Source organism: Triticum aestivum, chromosome 3D (assembly GCF_018294505.1).
Source record: "Triticum aestivum cultivar Chinese Spring chromosome 3D, IWGSC CS RefSeq v2.1, whole genome shotgun sequence".
Taxonomy (NCBI): domain Eukaryota; kingdom Viridiplantae; phylum Streptophyta; class Magnoliopsida; order Poales; family Poaceae; genus Triticum; species Triticum aestivum.
In genome coordinates, this window is record NC_057802.1 from 580,619,480 (window position 1) to 580,642,967 (window position 23,488).

Genomic DNA, 23,488 nt, shown 5'->3' on the forward strand with positions numbered 1-23,488 from the left:
ACGGGTGCTTCTACGAAGCCAAGCCCCAAGTTTTAGCTGTTTGTTTGGGCTAGTGCTTTTAGGGGTTCAAAAGCACCAAAAGCAAAAGCTCAAGCCCAAACAAATAGGGCCTAAAATTGAGGGTTTTGAATTCTGAGATGCTACTTAACCAATTCTGCCTTTGTTTCTCGATACTTTCCAAGATTTTTAGTAGCGATGGTGACTGCATGCAGCTATAAAAGCCATCAAAGTGAACTTATCTAAGCATCATTTCCTTGGGACATGGAGTTTCTAATCCTGAGCTCAAATGCACCCTTCTAAACAGTAAAATCGAAAATAGAGTAAAAAGATTCATAACCTTCTGATTTTTTTTTACAACAAACATTGTTCAATATTATGCATGCGTGCGAATTTCGTGAAGAAAACAAATCCCTAATAATCTGGGCAGAAAAAAGAAAAATCAATGCTCAGAAAAGACTATTTTGTAAAGAATTTGTTAGCACTGATTTTCCCCCAAAGTGATAGGAATCTTTTTTTCTTCACGAAATTCGCATGCATCTAGAACATTCAAATTCGAATTCTGCCAAAAACTTTCAGAATTGTTTTTTTTTTGCTATTTTCTTATTTTGATGTTGATGCAAGGTGCATTCGAGCTCGGGAGAAGAAGAGTAGTTTCACATTGTGAACGATTATTAAGCCAGTCAGCGGTCGTTCCATTTCCATCCCATGATACTGAGATCCCAAGCAAACTACCTTGGCCATCTGTCCACGATGCTAATGCATGCACTTATCCTGCTTATTGTTTTACTGTTCGCTTCCAGTTACAGTGTAGTTTATGCTTCGCAGCTTGAGTAGTGAACTCGGCTCAGTTGTGGTAGCAGATTATATTTTTAAAGATAATATAGTATAAAAGAAAAGTAGGACAGATATATTCCCTTCGTTTCTAAATATAAGTATTTTTAAAGATTTTAATATGAACTACATACGGATGTATATAGACATAGTTTAGAGCGTATATTTGCTCATTTTGCTCCGTGTATGGTCCATATTGAAATCTCTAGTATTTTGGTGCGGCGGGAGTAGAAGAAAATATTGGGCTTCTCTAGAGAGGGGAGATGACTAAAACAGTGTGTTACACAGAACGCACAATTAATCAAAGTGATTGGCGCTATTATCCTAAAAAGGGCGCGCAATATTAGCTCCCGGTGAACCACCTCCTGGTGTGGTGGTTGAATCGTGGAAGCACCAAGTAGTGTGCCAGCCTCCTATATCCACCAAGGTTCAAATCAGGGAGCTCACTTTTAGGCATCTAAGTCTTTCAATTAAAAAATTAGCAAGATTTACGGCAGTGGCGGAGCCAGGAAAATCAAATTGGGAGGGCCAAACGTTGCTAAACCTTGTTTGGGAGGGCCAGATCATTAAAATGCATTGTTTTAACAGCAAAAAAGTCAATGTTTACACTAGTATTAGGCCTAAACCAGTGACATTAGGGGGGGGGGGGGCAGGGCCCCTGCTGGTCCTCCCTGTCTCCGCCACTGATTTACGGTACTCATCAATCTTCTTATGCATGTCGCGGTGTGTACATGTACCTTTGTACTAATGGCGAAAGAACAGAAGCAGACACCAGGCACAATCGTTGACAAACTAACTAAGACTGTAAACGTAAATGACTGAGAGCAAACAGACAATAGTCATAAAGCAAGGTTGGGACACAGATATATGTACACTAATCTTAATCTTCATCATCGTCTTCATCTTCATTTTCCTCTTCATCATCTTCTTCTTCTTCTTCCTCTTCCTCTTCCTCTTCCTCTTCCCCTTCATCTTCATCTTCTTCATCTGAGTAGGCACTTAGTGGAAGATCTTCGATCATGCATGGTGTGTTTAGAAATGACTTCTATCCCAAATGTTGCGCTGTCATAGTTTGGACAGAGATAACCTATGTACTGAACTTTTGAGCTATCCAAATGGTAAGCCACTACTACAGAATACTCCGCCAAGAAGAAGGCGATCTCTTTGCAGGGATGAAATCCAATTAGAAAGTATCCACGACGATGTCCACACTCATCGTTTGTGTTTGTGTCAAGCATATTATCATCGTCCCAGCTCCAATCAAAACATTGCCCTGCTAGCCTCTTGTTATTTCCATGTTTGTCAAGAACCTGATCGTCATCTAACATGCAAGGCCTGCAAATTCCTTTCGGGTCGAGTGAGAGTGAAGATATACTTGCCAATGGCGCGAGGTCAATGATATTCTTCAACACCCAGCTTAGCTGATCGGTTGATTCACTCAGGATCCAAATCCGAATTCGATCACGGATCTCTGCAAAGTACACATCATCCTCCGATCTCCCGAGATAATGCCGCCCAACTTTAACTTCCATAACATCTATTGGAGTTCTTACTGCTTTATATTTGCCACTAGACAATGAAAACCTACAAAAATGTGAACAACAATTTTTGAATGTAAATTATAAGCAATATGAATGCTAGAGTTGGCAAGAAAATTTCATTTATCATACGCTTTTATCATGATGTTTACCTGGTGACGAATGTACCGCGGTAAAGTAGCACGTGTAGTGCTCCATGACAATACACGCTGTAGCGCCATCTGCAGAACACTCTCAGGCCGCCACAGCAGTAGAGTTTGTAGCCATCACCGTAGAGGAGGAGGCCGTTGCAGTGGTCCACGATTATGTTATTGTCCCCAGCATAGCCGGGCAGGAAGTGGAGGTTGCCGTAGTCGACGCCGCGGTGCCGCGTGGAGGGGCGGCCGAGGAAGTGCGGGCGCTCGTAGCTCCACTAGTTGGCGAAGATGCCCTCCACCGAGTCCGGCAGATGGTGGTTGCGCGGCAGCAGCCGCCGCCCGTCCACGATGGCAAGCCACGCCCTGCGCACGCGGCGGCACGCCGCCAGGTCCTGACGCGCGAGGCGGCCGAGGATGGCCGCGAGCGCGTCGTCCGGCAGCGCCTCCGTGTGGTCCATCGGCTTGTCGCTCTCGCTCGCTGCCGCCGTGTTCTGGACGCCGATCACGGCAGCTCGGGGCGTACTGGGTTCTGACCTAGGTTTCCGTTCGATAACCTTGCCCCTATACGTACCGTACGTGCTTTATATGTACAACTTGAAAAATATACGTGGAAAGACTTGAAAGCTACGGAGTCAAATAAGAGTAGTATGTCGATGCAAAAATAAAAAATAAAAAATAAATAGAAGCAGTATGAAATTTTCCTGTGGAAACTTGGCTTGTGGCTTACGATCCGTGCCCGCACATGTGGGCAAGTTTGTTTTTTTTTTCTTTTTTTCTTTTTTGCGATTGAAGTTTAAAATTTTCAGGGCCGCACGGCACACACTCTTCCTTTTTCTGTATGGAACAGTATATGGTATATTTAGACAGGTTTGTGTAACGGTGACATCTGGACATCAATCGTACTTGTTTCTTTGTCATTATCGTGTACAGTGTGATCGTGTACATATTTCACTTTTGTATAGATTGGATAGCTTGAAATTAATCTACTTCCTCCGTTCCTAAATATAAGTCTTTTTAAAGATTTTAATATGGACTATATGTATGTACATAGATATATTTTAGAGTGTAGATTCACTTATTTTGCTTCGTAGGTAGTCCATATTAGAATCTCAAAAAAACTTATATTTCGGAACGGAGGGAGTAGCAAGTAGTTGTACTTATCAGGCTATCAGACTGCAAGAACACATGTTGCCTTCATCCCTTGCTATCTCGCTTGGACTAGTGATTAATTAGTCGTTGCACTAGTGATTAAACTTAATTGATTCATAATTATGCTTCCACTCAAACCAATATCTCTCATAATTGATTTTAATATCTAATTCACCGCCATTGATGTGGACATGTTTAACTACACCACTCAGACTGCAAAAATAGACTTAGGAGCGAATAAACTATGATGTGTATATGCGCCATCTCTGTGATTGCAAAAAAGAAAAGAAAACAAGATAAGTACAACCGTAGCGTGAGGCTGAATGCCTGAACAACGGGGCTTAAAAAGGAAGAGCAGAGTAGAAACTATTTGGCGAACAAACTACGAAGACTGTACACGTAAAACGACTGAGAGCAAACAGGCAACAGTCATGAAGCAAGATTGCGTCAGAGAACGTATGTATGCCATCTTCATCATCTTCATATCAATCTCCAACCTTCATCTCCATCTTCATCTTCGTCTGAGTTTGCATATTCTGAAAGATCTCCAGTCATGCACAGGGTGTACAGATCATCTTCGTCTGAGTTTGCATATTCTGAAAGATCTCCAGTCAGTCATGCAGAGGGTGTACAGATCATCTTCATCTTTGTCTGAGTTTGCCTATTCTGGAAGATCTCCAATCATGCACGGGGTGTACAGAAATGACTCATCTACCCCCATTGTCACACTGTCATACTTTGGACGTAGATGACCTATGTACTGAACTTTTAAGCTATCCAAATGGTAGGCCACCGCAATTATAATACTCCACCAAGAAGAAGGCGATATCTTTTTTTTTTTGCGGGGGGAAAGCATTTCATTACTTAATTGATAATGTTTTTACAGTCATTCACAATGATAATGCTAATCTCCGGAGGAACATTTGCTAACCAACATGCCGTTCGTTCTTGTGCTCGTCCAATGGATGCCATAGCATGCGCAACCATGTTCTGCGTCAGACTAATCTTCTTGATTTGAGCTTGCCTCTCCTTCAGTAGGTCTGAGATTTCAGCCACTTGGTACATGTTTCTCGATCGATCTGGTGGGCGAGCATTGATCAGAGACAAAATTTCAGCACAGTCCGTCTCCACTAGTAGCGGCTTCTGGGACCAATGCAACGCCAGCTTGAGTCCCTCCTCACATGCAGCGAGCTCAGCCTCTAGCGGCCCATGGCAGTTTAAGAGCCATCTACAAGCGGCATAGATCACCTGGCCAGTATGGTCACGCAGGACCATGCCCGCTCCTGCGGATCCGTCGGCAGCGACATACGATCCATCAAAGTTTAGCTTGACATGATTTTCTGGCGGAGGTTCCCATGATGCCGTGACCGGACGTCTTGGCTCGCTGCTGGTGCTATGCAGTACTGCCCCTTCCAATATATTTGGTAGCTTCCCCTTGATGATATCTGCGTGCGGATACTGACTGATCCTGAGTAGTGATTCCGCATAGCTGCACAAAAAACGTTTAGACACTTCAACGGGGATCATTGGCTTCTCATGGGTAAGCTCATTGTGTACATGCCACACGCGCCATAGCACCATGAGTACAAGCATGCGTTGTGTGTCGTTCAGCTCCTGTAGCAGCATTAACAACCAGTCTGGCTGTGTATTTCTGAGAGATTCAACAGGTGGTAAATCCCAGACCCTTCGCATTGCGTCCCACAAGTTCTGAGCATGAGGGCATCGGACTAGAGCATGATGAGCCGTTTCTTCCTCTTGCCCGCAGATCGTACAAATACCATCCAGCTCCATGTGTCGCCGCTTCTTGTTCGCCCTAGTAGCCAGTGCCTCCCGAGCAGCTTTCCAGGCGAAGACGCGAACCTTCGCTGGAGCCCCACATTTCCATAGCAGCTTCCACGCAGGTCTTGATCCATCTGTTCTAGCACTTGACTCCCCAATTCCTTGTTGAGCCATGATCAGATCGAGAGCCATATTGTAAGCAGACCGCACCGAGAACCGACCTTGCTTATCCGGTTGCCAAGCAATAGAGTCCGCTTCCAAGTGGCGAGAGGGTTTAATTTTCAGAATTTCCGTGACATCCGCTGGGAGAAAATGTTGCCGGACAACTGCTCTATTCCAAGAGCCATCAACATTGAGGAGATCTGCCACCCATTTTAATCTGCATCGACGTTTTGGTGTGATCGGCCTAAATGAAGGGCCCCTTGGGATCCAAGGATCTCGCCAGATGCGTATCTCTGCTCCGTTGCCAACACGCCAAATACATCCCTGCTTAACTAGCTCGAGCCCATATTCAATGGCAGACCACGTCGACGATCCATTACCTGTGAAGACTGTATCACAAGCACTCGGTCTTCACTGAACTCTATGTGTAGAATTTGTGGTCGCAATATGAGTCTTCACCGGTTTCTAAACCGTTGAGGACTCATATTGACAATTCAGATTGAAGCATTGATAATCAATGTATTTTTTATGATAATCAATGTTTTTTAAACTTATTTGAACTCCAGCCTATTTTTGCGTTCAGTATGCAGCATTCAAAGCGACGTCATGAATTTCCAACACGTTCTGACATCATTTACTGTTTTTCAGTCATTTACCGATTTGTTTAGAGAGCTAAATGACCGTGAAATTGAAAATCACTACAAAATGAACTCTGAAAATGTTGGAACTTGGCATGGTATCATCATTTCACCCGCATAGCATGTGCAAAAGAGTAGAGAGGGTCACGGCGAAAACTGGACGCACCTCGTGTACAAACTGGACAATCTCTTTCAGAGTATCAGGGTTTCCGACGAGAACTCATCTGTTACACGGGCACTTCAGTGTTTTTTAAACTTATTTGAACTCCAGCCTATTTTTGCCTTCAGTATGCAGCATTCAAAGCGACGTCATCAATTTCCAACATGTTCTGATATCATTTGCTGTTTTCAGTCATTTACCAATTTGTTTAGAGAGCTAAATGGCCGTGAAATTGAAAATCACTACAAAATGAACCCTGAAAATGTTGGAACTTGACATGGTATCATCATTTCACCCGCATAGCATGTGCAAAAGAGTAGAGAGGGTCACGGCGAAAACTGGACGCACCTCGTGTACAAACTGGACAATCTCTTCGGGAGTATATCAAGGTTTCGGACGAGAACTCATCTGTTACACGGGCACTTCAATGTTTTTTAAACTTATTTGAACTCCAGCCTATTTTTGCGTTCAGTATGCAGCATTCAAAGCGACATCATCAATTTCCAACACGTTCTGATATCATTTGTTGTTTTCAGTCATTTACCGATTTGTTTAGAGAGCTAAATGACCGTGAAATTGAAAATCACTACAAAATGAACTCTGAAAATGTTGGAACTTGGCATGATATCATCATTTCACCCGCATAGCATGTGCAAAAGAGTAGAGAGGGTCACGGCGAAAACTGGACGCACCTCGTGTACAAACTGGACAATCTCTTCCGGAGTATATCAGGGTTTCGGACGAGAACTCATCTGTTACACGGGCACTTCAATGTTTTTTAAACTTATTTGAACTCCAGCCAATTTTTGCATTCAGTATGTAGCATTCAAAGCGACGTCATCAATTTCCAACAGTTCTGACAGCATTTGCTGTTTTTTAATCATTTACCGATTTGTTTAGAGAGCTAAATGACCGTGAAATTGAAAATCACTATAAAATGAACGCTGAATATGTTGGAACTTGGCATGGTATCATCATGTCACCCGCATAGGATGTGCAAAAGAGTAGAGAGGGTCACGGCGAAAACTGGACGCACCTCGTGTACAAACTGGACAATCTCTTCCGGAGTATATCAGGGTTTCGGACGAGAACTCATCTGTTACACGGGCACTTCAATGTTTTTTAAACTTATTTGAACTCCAGCCTATTTTTGCGTTCAGTATGCAGCATTCAAAGCGACGTCATCAATTTCCAACACGTTCTGACATCATTTGCTGTTTTTCAGTCATTTACCGATTTGTTTAGAGAGCTAAATGACCGTGAAATTGAAAATCACTACAAAATGAACTCTGAAAATTACTCAAAAATAAATAGAAGAAAATAAATGATGCAGAAAAGAAAAAAATATATAAAAAAATTGTTGGGGCGCTGCCCAGTGGGCCTGCCAGACATAGGGTGTGCAAATTCAGGCCCAGAAGGGCCAGCAGGCTCACAGGGCAGCGTCCCATAGTTAGGCCCAGAAGCCTGCTATATAGAGAAGTTCGAAGGAGCAGCCGCGGCTGGGTTTATAAACCAGTGCGGCTGCCCTTCGCTCGGCGAGCACTAGTAGGAAAAGGGGCTTTTACCCCGGTTTGTAAGGGCCTTTTGTCCCGGTTGTCGAACCGGGACTAAAGGGTCGTTACTAAAGCCCTAACCCTTTAGTCTCGGTTCTTACACGAACCGGGACAGAAGGTCCTCCACGTGGCCGCTGCTGCTAGCCCAGGCAGGGGGCCTTTGGTCCCGATTGGTGCCACCAACCGGGACCAATAGGCAGGGCCTTTTGTCCCGGTTGGTGTCACCAACTGGGACCAATAGGCATCCACGCGCCAGTAGCTGGCAGGAGCTGAGGTTTTTGTTTTTTTTTGAAAGGAGGTGGTTTAGGGGTTTTGGGGGGTTAATTTAGGTGTTTCATATATTGTGTTAGCTAGCTAATTAATAGAGAGAAATGTCCTCTCTTATCTCCGTGCTTGGTCAACGCTACGTACTATATACATATGGAGAGGAGTAGACACGTTACCTGTAATCAAATGAAGGAAACAGAAGATCGTCATGAACATATGCATACAGAGAGAAGTGATATCGACCACCTCTCCTTCTCCGAGATATTGGTCGAACAACAAGTTCTCGTATATCTATCCGACACTATCGGCTACATATATACAATAATTATCTCTTACAATGCAATCTCCTAATTAAATTATAGGAACACAGGGTCCATATAGTATTCTCCGTTTTCAGCGATCACGTGGTCAAGGAAGAATGCCGCCAATTCCTCTTGAATTCTTCGCATACGATCTGGTGCTAGGAGTTCATCCCGCTTCCGAAACATCTAATTTGAAGAAGGGGGTCAATACATATATATATGAATAAATGAAACTAAACACAAATGATGGTAATAAAATAAAATTGTGAATATTATTGCTTACGCACTTCATATTGTTCTTCAGTGTAGCCCCGCTCACAGGTCATGTAGCGGATGGACTCGCAAATGTAGTATCCACAGTAATTATTCCCGGGTTCCTGCCACAACCACTTTACAAGAAATAGAGGTCAATCAAACTGATAAGCAAGCATGCTAAATGGTATTGATGAAACTAGCGCTTGAATCACTAGGAGATGCGCGGAACATGCTACTATAGTACTTACTTTCGGGTGATTAAATTGCAGCTTCTTCGGCAGTCCCGGAGCTTTTGAGGTGAATTTTCTCCAAACCCTGCCAGACAAAGAAAACAATTACTTGATATCAGGAAATGAACAAAGTTGCTGATATGGTGGATAATGATCGATTTAACTTACTTCTCGAGCATTTGAGTCATGTTCGCATAGTCCTGGGGATCTTTTCGTCTCGAGTCTAAGACGGTTACTACTCCCTGCTCAAGCTTAATCTCTAGGAGAATATAGTGGAAGCTGCGCATGCATGCATAAGTCATCAATTACATTACCATAACCTGGACTAATAAGGGAAACCGAATATGCACAAGACAGTAACACTCACTTGAAGTTGTAAGGAAAGAGTATTATATCTTTGTTTTGATTTAATACCAACGATTGTAGCAAGTTGGCCTCGGCTTCTTTGGGATGTTTTTCAACCGTATATGCATCTATGAGATTTGTGTTAATGAACCCAATATCACCGATTTGTCTTTTCTTCAATTCGGCGATCTTCAATCTGCATAATATAGTGAGGATAATTATAAATACATGCAATGAAAGAGCTGACCTATATAGAGAGACTTAATGACAGAAGTAGTACTACTTACAGACAGTAGCAAGTGATCGTTGTTTTATCGAGGGCCTTTTGATTGTAAAACTGGAAGAAATCCTCAAATGAAACATTCAGCAGATCAATTCCAACGAGGTCATGCTCCGGTTTAACTCTCAGCGTCAAAGTATCCATCCCATCAGACTCTCTGCAGGTTTTCATGTACCAATCATGTAGTCTTCGCATCATCGTTGTTAGAGATCTTTCATCTTTGACGAGAGGCTTCCCGTAATGGTATTTGTGTTCGTCCACCTCCATGATTTCATAATGTACATCGTCGGGCAGGTAATCTGCAAGATTGCTATAACCGGGCACCATACTCGGATCATTAGCGATGATGTCTTTTGACACCTTGAGCGGGCGGCACGATTGGTTCGCTTGTTCGCCGAGCTGGGCAATTTTTTTCCCAGCTCGTCATTCTTTTAACCTTTGATCACTGACAGTACTTCCCGACCGCTCCGCTTTAGCATATGTCTTTGCAAGAATGCGCTCATAGTTGCCTCTCGGCGGAGACTTTGGTGGTTTTGTCAGGGCAGCCAGAGTGCGCTTTGCTTTCACCGGATCTACCTTCTCCTCCGGAGGTGGATGTTTCTTTGCTTTCACCCCTTCAAAGAAGTTTGTCACTTCGGCTCGCACGATCTTCCTGGTTTCCTCCTCGGTCCTCTCGTATGGTAACTTCTCTGGAGTCTTCAGAGAAGGACCGAATCTGTATTGCCTCCCGCCTCTGGCAGCTATACTGCTAGACGCCGGCAGAGCAGACGGAGCGGCTGCGGCTGTCTTCTTTCCTTGCTTACGCGGCGGAGGAGAAGGACTACGATGCGCCGGAGCAGCCGCAGCGGCGGCGGGTCTCTTCCGCCCTTGCTGACGAGGCGGAGAAGGAGGAGGCTGGCTGCTCTGGCGCGCCGGCGCTGGCGGAGAAGGAGGCGGAGTGCCGCCACACGCCGGAGAAGGAGGCTGAGTGCCCTGATCACTCGCCGGAGGAGGAGGCGGAGGAGGAGGCGGAGTGCCCTTACTCGCCGGAGCCGTCCAGTTCGGAAGCATGATGAGCTCCTTCCGCCATAGGCATGGAGTCTTCAGAGCAGAACCCAGCCGAGTCTCCCCTTCACCCGTAGGGTGGTCAAGCTGGAGCTCCTCAAATCCCTCCGTTATTTCATCCACCATCACCCTAGCATATCCTTCTGGAATCGGCCGGCAGTGGTAGGTTGCGCCGGGTTCAGGAGGTAAAACAGAGCCAACAACCGCCTTGACTTTGAAGTTCTGCCATTCCGCCATAAGGTGGCAATGTTAAGACTCCGTGATAGCATCCACGGGGTAGCTAGCAGGAGCCGCATGCTCCAGCTGAAGCAGCTCGGTGGAAGCCACGCTGCTTCTCCGCTGAGATGGCGGTGTAGCTTCGGGGGCAGTTTCGGCATGTAGATTGCCGTCTCGTTCCTCTAGCGCTTGAACCCTTTCGTGCAGCTTCTGAATTTGGATCTGCTCCACTTTTTTCCTCCTCTCCTGGCTTTTGTAACCGCCCGCGTCCGGAAAACCAGCCTTCCACGGAACGGAGCCTGGCGTGCCTCGTGTTCGTCCAGGGTGCTCAGGATTCCTGAGGGCCATTGTGAGCTCGTCGTTCTCTCTGTCTGGAACGAACGTCCCTTCCTGCGCTGCATCGATATATTGCTGAATCTTCTTGACTGGTATTCTCAAAAGCTCGTTCGTCCAAACGCACCTCCCAGATACAGGGTCCAAGGTTCCGCCAACCCCGAAGAACCAAGTCCGGCAACGGTCTGTCCAGTTCATTGTCTGTGGTTCGATCCCTTTTTCAAGCAGATCATTCTCAGCCTTGGCCCACTTAGGTCGGGCTTTGAGGTAGCCACCTGACCCCGTGCGATGGTGAAGCTTCTTCTTTGCAGCATTCTTCTTGTTTGTCGCTGACATCTTCTTACTCTTTTCCGATGTCTTGTGGGCCACAAATGCGGGCGAGTGATCTCTGATCTTCTCATACCGGCCGATGAATTCTGGTGTCTCTTCTTTGTCGACAAACGTTTTCAGCTCATTCTTCCACCTCCTGAATAGGTCTGCCATCTTCTTAAGAGCATGAGACTTGATTAATTGCTCTATAACTGGCTCCTCGGGATCCTCCTCTGGCGGTAGGGTCAAATTTGCCTTCAGCTCAGTCCAAAGATCATCTTTCTGCATATCATTGACATAAGACACCTCAGGGTCTTCCTTCTTAGGCTTATACCATTGGTGGATGCTGATCGGGATCTTGTCCCTAACTAGAACCCCGCACTGAGCAGCAAATGCATCCTTTGTCCGGATGGGTTCAATCGGTTAGCCGTCGCGCGCGATTGCTGTGATCTCAAACCTTTCATCCGAGCGCAACTTTCTCTTCGGGCCTCGTCTCTTTACCGCAGTTGTGCTCGATCCGGAGGGCTAGAAAAAAGAAGAAAGACGAGTGTTAATTAATATGTGTACATACCAAAACAATGAATGCATCAATTAGCTAGTCAGCACAGGCTTAACTAATATATTTACCTGGCCGGACTCTGTTCGGTCACCGGAGCCGTCACCACGGGCTCCTTCTTGCACCAGCATTGGGTCACCGGAGCCATCATAATCATGTCTTTCCTCCTCCACTCTTCGATCACCGTAGCCTGCTTCTTCACCCTGTTCTTCCAGACCATCATTGTCGTTAAGATACGACAAGATATCACCTCCGACTAAGATTATGTCCCCCAACACCTCTTCTGCTTGCTCATCTCATCCGTGCTCCATTGTTTCTGCAAATATTACAACATGGCAATTATTACACAAACATGACAGTAGGTGGATATATTAGTGCAAATGTAGACCTAGCTTATTCCGGGTTTGGGGTGGCCTAGGTAACGCTTCAAGGGTAGGGGCGCGGCGGGAGGGGGTAGGAGACCGACATCGTTTTTTTCTAGGGTTTGGGTATCCTCGAGAGTTTTGGTCGAGCGAGAGGGCCGGGGGGTGCTCCCGTGGTATAAGTTATAACGGTCGAGAGGGGTTATAAATATCGACCGTCCATCATGTCGAAGTTATCTGGGAGGGAGTTATATATATCGGCAACGACGACATACATACATGGGAAAATAATGTTATCGGGGAGGGGGTATATCGACCCCCCCCCCACGTGTTGAAGTTATCGGGAGGGGGTTATATCGACAACGACGACATAGGTACATGGGAAAATAATATTATCGGCGGGGAGGGGGTATATCGACCCCCCACGTGTTGAAGTTATCGGGAGAGGGGTATATCGACGACGACAGACCCGATAAAACATAAGAAAACGAAGAAGAAATAAAAAGAGGAGAAGAAGAAAAGGAATAGAGGAGAAGATCGAAGAAAAAAAAGAAGAAAAAAAAAGAGGAGAAGAAGAAAGGAATAGAGGAGAGAAGAAGAAAAAATAGATTTTTTTTCTATTTTTTCTTCTTCTCTTCTATTCCTTCTTCTTCTCCTCTTCTTTTTTCCTCTTCTTATTTATTTCTCCTCTTCTTCCTCTCCTCTTCTTCTCCTTTCTTCCTCTTCTTATTTTCCTTTTTATATGAACATATCATCATATATATGAACATACATTTTCTTTGCATATGCATATGAACATACATTTTCTTTGCATATGCATATGAACATACATACATACATTTTTCTTTCATATGAACATACATACATACATTTTCTTTGCATATGACCATACATACATTTTTCTTTGCATATGACCATTCATACATTTTCTTTGCATATGCTTTGCATATAAACATACATACATATGAACATACATACATACATACATATAAACATAACATACATACACAAAAAATTCTAAAAATCTGCCTAAAAAAATTATATGAAAAAAAAGCATACATCATCCATCCATCCATATAATGAACATATACATCATCCATCCATCCATATAATCAACATATGCATATGAAAAAAAATTATATGAAAAAAAATTATATGAAGAGGATTGAGCGGACAGGGAGGAAAGGGGGTCGCCGGAGCCGGACCGAACGGGGAGGAGGGGCGGCGTCGAGGCAGGGGCGGCAGTGGGGGCGGGCGCCGACGACGACGACAATGGTGGGGGCGGGCCGGGGCGCAGGGGCGCGGCCGTGCGTGCTCGGGGACGGGGCAGGGGCACGGGGCGGCAGCCGGCGTGGGCTCGGGCGCGGGGCAGGGGCACGGGGAGACGGGGATGGCGGCCGGCGGCGGCGACGGCGACGAGGAGCGCGCGAGCGATTTGGGCAGCCTGGCGGCGGGGGCAACTGGCGAGGGAGGCGAGGGAGATGTGAAATTTTCAGAAGTCCTGGTTATATAGCAAGGGCATTGGTCCCGGTTCGTGGCACCAACCGGGACCAGTGCCACCCTTTAGTCCCGGTTGGTGGCACCAACCGGGACTAAAGGGCGGGCATTGGTCCCGGTTGGTGCCACGAACCGGTACCAATGCACCCCTTTAGTCCCGGTTGGTGGCACCAACCGGGACAAAAGGCCTCTTGCTGCCCGCGTCGCGGCCAAAAGTTTAGTCCCACCTCGCTAGTTGAGAGGGGCTCGGAGTGGTTTATAAGCCCCGCTGCGGCTGCTGTCTCGAACTCCTCTCTATAGCAGGCTTCTGGGCCTAACTTTGGCGCGCTGCCCGTTGAGCCCTCTAGCCCTTCTGAGCCTGTATTTGCAAACCCAAGGGTTGGAGGTCCCAGCGGGCAGCGCCCCAACAATTTTTTTTGCTGTATTTAGTTTTTTTGTTTTCTTTTTTGCTTTATTTATTTTGTTTTGTTTCTACTTACAACAAACAACTTATTTATTTTATTTTATTTTGTTTCTAATTACTTATTTATTTTACTTTATGATAATTCTTTTTTTATTAAAGTTTCTATCAAAAAAAGTTCTTTATGAAAATTCTTTTTGTTGTATTTAGTTTTTTTTGTTTTCTTTTTTGCTTTATTTATTATGTTTTGTTTCTACTTACAACAAAAAACTTATTTATTTTTATTTTATTTTGTTTCTAATTACTTATTTATTTTACTTTATGATAATTCTTTTTGCTATTAAAGTTTCTATCAAAAAAAGTTCTTTATGAAAATTCTTTTTGCTTTTAATGATTTTGAATAGAAAATACTTTGATAATTTTAGTTGCATCAATTTTATATGATTTTAGTTTCAATAATAATAGAGGTTTCTTATAATGTTTTGGACAGAAAATACTTTGTTAATTTTAGTTTCATAAATTTTATTAAAGTTTATTTTATTTTGTCGGAACACAAGAAGTCCGGAGTTGTAATAAGTTATTAAAAATAAAAAAGAGGCGCAATGCTCGTTGATTTGCTTCAAGCCTTTCGGAATAGTGTAGACTGCACTGCACATAGCTCCATGCAGTCTACGTTATTCCTCAAGGCTTGAAGCTAAGCAACGTGAGCATTGCGCCTCTTCTTCATCGTCTCGCCACGAACTGGTACTAAAGGTGCTCGTGGGGCCACAGCCTCATTAGTACCGGTTCGTGGCACCAACAGGGACCAAAGGGTGGAATTGGTCCCGGTTCGTGCCACCAACCGGGACCAATGGTCTTGCACAGCGGCGTGGTGGTGAGTTTAGTCCCACCTCGCTAGTTGAGAGGGTTACGGCAAAAACTAGATGCACTTCTTGTACAAAACGGACAATGGTATCATACTCGTCTATTACAAAGTTGGCATGGTATCATCATAATAGTTGCGGGAGAAAGTCTTCACTTTTTCTTCGCTTGTGTCATTTGCTTATTGCGCCGTAACCATGGATAATCTTCATCGTTTATCAGGATGCTTGGGTCAGCCTTGACTTTGAAGGGAGGAATTTCATGAAACTTTTCATAATCTTCAGACATGTCTGTCTTGCCCTCCACTCCCACAATGTCACTTTTTCTGAAACAACTATGTGGCGCTTTGGCTCATCCTATGATGTATTCGCTTCCTTATCTTTTCTTTTCCTCGGTCTGGTAGACACGTCCTTCACATAGATAACCTGTGCCACATCATTGGCTAGGACAAACGGTTCGTCAGTGTACCCAAGATTGTTCAGATCCACTGTTGTCATTCCGTACTGTGCGTCTACCTGTACCCTGCCTCCTGACAGATTGACCCATTTGCACTTAAACAAAGGGACCTCAAAATCATGTCCGTAGTCAAGTTCCCATATGTCCATTATGTAACCATAATATGTGTCCTTTCCCCTCTCGGTTGCTGCATCAAAGCGGACACCGCTGTTTTGGTTGGTGCTCTTTTGATCTTGGACGATCGTGTAAAATGTATACCCATTTATCTTGTATCCTTTGTAAGTCAATACAGTCGAAGATGGTCCCCTGGACAATGAGTACAACTCATCACAAACAGTGGTGTCACCTCTGGTCGTGATGTGTTCACATGTAATCCAGTCGTCACACTACTCCGGGTGTTTGGAGCGCAGACTGTTCTTGTGTTCATCGACATACGGGGTCACCAAGGTAGAGTTCTGTAGAACTGTGTAGTGTGCTTGAGACCAAGAATAGCGTCCCTGCATATTATTGAGTCCCCTCCAAGCGTGCCTTTTCCAGTCAGTCTCCCCTCATACCGCGATTTAGTGAGACCTATCTTCTTAAGGCTAGGAATGAAGTCAACACAAAACCCAATGACATCCTCTGTTTGATGGCCCATGGAGATGCTTCCTTCTGGCCTAGCGCGGTTACAGACATATTTCTTTAGGACTCCCATGAACCTCTCAAAGGGGAACATATTGTGTAGAAATACGGGCCCCAGAATGACAATCTCGTCGACTAGATGAACTAGGACGTGCGTCATGATATTGAAGAAGGATGGTGGGAACACCAGCTCGAAACTGACAAGACATTATGCCACATCATTCCTTAGCCTTGGTATGATTTCTGGATCGATCACCTTCTGAGAGATTGCATTGAGGAATGCGCATAGCTTCACAATGGCAAATCGTACGTTTTCCGGTAGAAGCCCCCTCAATGCAACCGGAAGCAGTTGCGTCATAATCACGTGCAGTCATGAGACTTTAGGTTTTGGAACTTTTTCTCTGGCATATTTATTATTCCCTTTATATTCGACGAGAAGCCAGTCGGGACCTTCATACTGAGCAGGCATTCAAAGAAGATTTCTTTCTCTTCTTTCGTAAGAGCGTAGCTGGCAGGACCTTCATACTGCTCCGGAGGCATGCCGTCTTTTTCGTGCAAACGTTGCAGGTCCTCCCGTGCCTCAGGTGTATCTTTTGTCCTCCCATACACGCCCAAGAAGCCTAGCAGGTTCACGCAAAGGTTCTTCGTCACGTGCATCACGTCGATTGAAGAGCGGACCTCTAGCTCTTTCCAGTAGGGTAGGTCCCAAAATATAGATTTCTTCTTCCACATGGGTGCGTGTCCCTCAGCGTCATTCGGAACAGCTAGTCCGCCGGGACCCTTTCCAAAGATTACGTGTAAATCATTGACCATAGCAAGTACGTGATCACCGGTACGCATGGCGGGCTTCTTCCGGTGATCTGCCTCGCCTTTGAAATGCTTGCGTTTCTTTCGACATTGATGGTTGGTCGGAAGAAATCGACGATGGCCCAGGTACACATTCTTCCTGCATTTCTCCAGGTATATACTTTCAGTGTCATCTAAACAGTGCGTGCATGCGTGGTATCCCTTGTTTGTCTGTCCTGAAAGGTTACTGAGAGCGGGCCAATCGTTGATGGTTACAAACAGCAACGCGTGCAGGTTAAATTCCTCCTGTTTGTGCTCATCCCACGTACGTACACCGTTTCCATTCCACAGCTGTAAAAGTTCTTCAACAAATGGCCTTAGGTACACATCAATGTCGTTGCCGGGTTGCTTAGGGCCTTGGATGAGAATTGGCATCATAATGAACTTCCGCTTCATGCACATCCAAGGAGGAAGGTTATACATACATAGAGTCACGGGCCAGGTGCTGTGATTGCTGCTCTGCTCCCCGAAAGGATTAATGCCATCCGCGCTTAAACCAAACCATACGTTCCTTGGGTCAGCTGCAAACTTAGCCCAGTACTTTCTCTCGATTTTTCTCCACTGCGACCCGTCAGCGGGTGCTCTCAACTTCCCGTCTTTCTTATGGTCCTCACTGTGCCATCGCATCAACTTGGCATGCTCTTCGTTTCTGAACAGACGTTTCAACCGTGGTATTATAGGAGCATACCACATCACCTTCGCAGGAACCCTCTTCCTGGGGGGCTCGCCGTCAACATCACCAGGGTCATCTCGTCTGATCTTATACCTCAATGCACCTCATACCGGGCATGCGTTCAGATCCTTGTACGCACCGCGGTAGAGGATGCAGTCATTAGGGCATGCATGTATCTTCTGCACCTCCAATCCTAGAGGGCATACGACCTTCTTTGATGCGTATGTACTGTCGGGCAATTCGTTATCCTTTGGAAGCTTCTTCTTCAATATTTTCAATAGCTTCTCAAATCCTTTGTCAGGCACAGCATTCTCTGCCTTCCACTGCAGCAATTCCAGTACGGTACCGAGCTTTGTGTTGCCATCTTCGCAATTGGGGTACAACCCTTTTTTGTGATCCTCTAACATGCGATCGAACTTCAGCTTCTCCTTTTGACTTTCGCATTGCGTCCTTGCATCGACTATGACCCGGCGGAGATCATCATCATCGGGCACTAGTTCCTCTTGATCTTCAGCAACTTCCCCCCCTTGCAGCATCATTGGGCACATCGTCTGGTTCCTCTTGATCTTCAGCAGCTTCCCCCGTTGCAGCATCACCGTATTCAGGGGGCACATAGTTGTCATCGTCCTCTTCTTCTTCGCCGTCTTCCATCATAACCCCTATTTCTCCATGCCTCGTCCAAACATTATAGTGTGGCATGAAACCCTTGTAAAGCAGGTGGGTGTGAAGGATTTTCCGGTCAGAGTAAGACTTCGTATTCCCACATATACGGCATGGACAACACATAAAACCATTCTGCTTATTTGCCTCAGCCACTTCGAGAAAATCATGCACGCCCTTAGTGTACTCGGAGGTGTGTCTGTCACCGTACATCCATTGCCGGTTCATCTGCGTGCATTATATATAATTAAGTGTGTCAAAAACCATTACAGAACATCATGAATATATAATTATGTGACCAAATTAATAGAAGTTCATCATCAGATTAGAACCAAAGTACATACATAGTTCTCATCTAACAACATATATATAGCTCTCCAGAGCATCTAATTAATTAAACCATACATTGAAACTATGTAAAACATTTCAATGCAAAAACAAATGCGATCATAATCGCAACCAAGGTAACAATTGATCCAACGGCATAATGATACCAAGCCTCGGTATGAATGGCATATTTTCTAATCTTTCTAATCTTCAAGTGCATTGCATCCATGTTGATCTTGTGATCATCGACGACATCCGCAACATGCAACTCCAATATCATCTTCCCCTCCTCAATTTTTTATATTTTTTCCTTCAAGTAATTGTTTTCTTCTTCAACTAAATTTAACCTCTCGACAATAGGGTCGGTTAGAATTTCTGGTTCAACCACCTCCTAGATAAATAAAATCTATGTCACGTTGGTCGGTATATTTGTCATAAACAATAAATGAACCAAATAGTTATAAAAAGATAATATATACCACATCCGAATCATAGACAGGACGAGGGCCGACGGGGGCGGATACCAAAACCATCGCACTATGTAATAAGAAGGAATAATAAAAGTAACAAAATTAGACAAGTAACTATCTAAAGTAAGAATTTTTTTCCTTTCAGAAAGAAGATAAGAACAAGAGGCTCACCACGGTGGTGCTGGCAACGAGATCGGCGCGGGCGATCGACGGCGGTGAAGACGGGAACGGGACGTGACGGACCGCTAAACCTAGACAAATCTCGGGGAAAATGGAGCTCGGAGGTCGAGTTTCGAGAGGACAAAGATTAACTAGTGTGGCTCAGACATTTCATCGAACACCTCATGTTCATAGGAGGTGAGCTAGAGCACCCAAATGCCCTCCCCTCGCCGGCCAGAAAAAACAGAGCACTGTGGAGTGCTCTGCTATGGCGATGGGGTATATATAGGGAACTCTTTGGTCCCGGTTCGTGGCACCAACCGGGACTAAAGGCCTTTGGTCCCGGTTGGTGCCACGAACCGGGACCAATGCCCCCTTTAGTCCCGGTTGGTGGCACCAACCGGGACCAAAGGCCTTGTGCTGCCCCGCGTCAAAAGTTTAGTCCCACCTCGCTAGTTGAGAGAGCTCGAGAGTGGTTTATAAGCGCTGCTGCGCCCACCCTCTCGAACTCCTCTCAACTGCAGGCTTTTGGGCCTAACTGTTCTCTTTGCCTGTGCACTACTAGGAAAAGGCCTACTAATGGCGCACCTATTTTGGCTACTAATAGCGCACTACAGGTGCGCCATTAGTACCACGCCACTAGAATATTTTAGTAATGGCGCACCACAGGTGCGCCATTAGTATCTGGTATACTAATGGTGCACCATAGGTGCGCCATTAGTATCCCGCAGGTGCGCCATTAGTAGCTGGTATACTAATGGCGCACCACATGGAAGTGCGCCATTAGTAACAATTTGTTTAAAAAAAATTCGTTTTTTCTTAATCTCAAGTCACTATTTCACATATGAGATATCCAACACATATATATATATACAACAAGCATCCATATAACAATCATATCCAACACACAAGTTTCATCATATATACATACATAGCCAACACATAGTTCCATCGTTACATATTACAAAAGTTTCACATTGTTCATCCAACACCGTTATCCATCAATTCACAAAAGTTTCACATTGATACAAAATAAAAACACAAATGGAAAAGAAGCACTCCATCCATGCAAGCTTCCGTGAATTAAATCAAATCTGCAAAATGATAAACAAGAAGTTAGAAGAAGAAGAAGAAGAAGAGAAGAAGAAGAAGAAGACTAGAAGAATACTAGAAGAAGAAGAACACTAGAAGAATACTAGAAGAAGAATAAGAAGAAGAATAAGAAGAATAAGAAGAAGACTATAAGCTTATTATGTAAACTTGATCATTTTGTGCTAACATAAGTAATTTTGGAGCTAACCTATAGGAAACTAAGAATATAAGCTCTCTAAGTTAGCATATTAGAGCCAACTTAGGTAAAATGAAGCTAACCTATGTCATTTTGGAAAAGAAGAAGAGTAAGAAGAATAAGAAGAAGACTATAAGCTTATTATGTAAACTTGATAATTTTGTGCTAACATAAGTAATTTTGGAGCTAACCTATAGGAAACTAAGCATATTAGAGATAACATAGGTAACTAAGTATATATATATATATATATATATATATATCATTTTGGAGATCTGACATACCTGACATAGTTCAGTTCTCATTGTTCTTCTCCTTCTCCTTCCTCAGCCTGGTGCGCCAAGAGCGGCGAGGTGGTGGAGGCAGCTGTGGGATGTAGTCTTCTACCACAATTGGCGTGGTCACGTCGCCCAGCTGTGGGATCGCCGGCGCCACCACCGGTGCGTGGTCATTGTCAGGCACCACCACCATCGCGAGGCCACCTTCAGGCAGGACGGGCACGACCATCGCTAGGTCATCCTCAGCCACCACCATCTCTTGCCCATGGTCAGCCACCACCATCTCTTGCCCATGGTCAGCCACCACTAGCGCTAGGTCATCCTCAGCCTGATGCCCATCGTCATCCTGCAGCTCCTCATCCCCACTCTGCTCCTCTTCTCCCCCACTCCAGTCCGGATCATCCTTCTTGCTGTCTTTGCTGCTGCCAGAATCGCTGCTGCTTTCGCTAAAGCCAGAATCGCTGTTGCTTTTGCTACAGCCATAATCGCTGCTGCTTTGGCTGTAGCCAGTGTCGCTGCTGCTGCTCCCATTGCCTGTCCAAATGCAACAATGACCGTTAACAATCGATGTGAGACAAAGCCAAATGTAGAGGAATAAGAAGAGGCAGAACGCACTGGCATCTTCGTCGTCAGCGTAGCGCATGCGACACATAGTCGTGTTGAAAACCTTCACCATCAGCATTGTGGCGTCATCGTCGTACCTGAAGAGAAGAAAGTACCCGGTCCGCAGGTCGTAGGCACTGTAGAACTTCTCCCATCCACGGCACAGGTACATGTGGCCCTCCTCGATCACCAACTCCACGTCCCACAGCCTGCGAACCCCGCTGCCGGCCTGTCGGAGCTTCACATTATCTGGCGGATCTTCACCCAGCATGTTCATAAAAGTGTCAGGCAGCCTCTGCAATTTGGGACAAGGAGTGATGTAGCAAACAACAGAGTTATCATAATGAGATGGGTGAAGGGGAGATCTCTCGTTTAATATACTTGCCTCGTGGCTGATACTGAAGTCCCAAGTATGACACTGAAGAACTCGAAAGCATCCAACTCGTACTCCGGTGAGGCAGAGCGGCGGTGGCTGCTTCCCCCCATCTCTGATAAGCAGCAGAAGAGACCAATTAGTACCAGGATTATACATCGACTAATTATACATCTGACCCAATTTATAAAACATGCGATGTATTCCACAATACAAAGAACAACTACCAATAGGTTGTTGTTTAGAAGGTTTCCCACATGTGTATCAGAGAACAAACATATGATCTAAGGTGAAACATTAGTGCCATGGTTAGTGGTAATTGGTAAATGCTATTTCTTTCTTTAGTCGATTTCATTTGCCTTGGTCTGAGAAAAAAATGCTACGGTTAGGAAATGCAAACATCAGATTAGAAATTATGTAGAATAGATAATCAACTATTTGTGCAGATAACTATGTAAACTACAATACCTTACATGTAAGCAGTGCAAAAGGAGATGAAGAAGATATCAGTTGCTAAACCCGACAGCAATTGTTACACCGCTTTAATATCTCTCAACACTTTCTAGTAGCAACTAACAACCTGTATCATCACATAAGGTTTGCCCTATTGAAGTTTCTAAGACCAAGTGAAGAAAAACTACAACAGCTGAGATGGAGCCAATCTGGAGATTGACATCTCCATTGAAACTCTAACATAGGCGAACATACATCTTCAATTGCTCCATGTCACTCCTCTCCTAACCCTATACCTCGGCTATATTACAACTAATGTTGATTCAGCTAGCTACGGTGGCCTAATTACACAAGTGCAGAATCAAATCAAGGGGTATGGGATCACACAAATAAGCTCAACCTCCTCATGCACCTGTAAGCAAGATCGAATTAATTTTGTAGATGTTTTTTTACCTGAAACTGTGAGAATTTCTTCTCACAGTATTTTTTATAGATTTTCAAATAATAGTGCACAAGCACAAACCATTGATTTGTGTGGGTGGGAGATGTGTTTGTTTCTTTGTGCATACTATGAATCTCGAATGACTGGTTTACTTTCTCTCTGTGTGGTTCGGGCTGTGATCCTGCAAATTTCTTGTGCCTACTGAAGGAAGTTTCTATGAACATAGGTGAGAGGTTAACTAACTGCCTCAAAGGCATAATCAATGGTTATACATGGAACAAGTTGCCAACGGTCAGATGACCTACACTGCCACGGTCGAGGGGAGGGAGGGAGGGAATGGGGAATGGTGGAGAGAGGGAGGAAGGAGGAAGGAGGAGAGGTACCTGGTCGCCGGAGGGGTCGGGGTCGGCGAAGGGGTCGCGGTCGGGGTCCGAGCTCGTCCGGGTCCTCGCTCGCCGCGGTCGAAGGAGAGCAGGGGCCGGTGGCGGAGGACGGCAGGGGCAGGCGGGATGGGCGCGTCGGGGCCGCGCTCGCTGGCTGCTGCAGGGGCCGGAGGAGGCCCTCGCTCGTCGGAGGGAGGAGGAGAGGAGAGGAGCGGGCGGCGCGCGCTCGGCCGATCCCGTTCGGGGGGCGCG

At 45.1% G+C, this 23,488-nt stretch overlaps 1 protein-coding gene across 1 annotated transcript in view; it reads right to left on the reverse strand.

Annotated features, from left to right (window-relative positions):
• Window positions 1-2,781: 2,781 nt before the first annotated feature.
• LOC123076574 (DNA repair protein recA homolog 2, mitochondrial-like) overlaps window positions 2,782-23,488 on the reverse strand; it is a 32,323-nt gene continuing 11,616 nt past the window's right edge. Inside the window, exons 7-8 of the mRNA XM_044498749.1 lie at window positions 4,153-4,251; window positions 2,782-3,035 (exon numbers count right to left, since the gene is read on the reverse strand). Of these exons, the coding sequence (XP_044354684.1) occupies window positions 2,782-3,035; window positions 4,153-4,251 (353 nt within the window). The remainder of the gene's footprint in view (window positions 3,036-4,152; window positions 4,252-23,488) is intronic.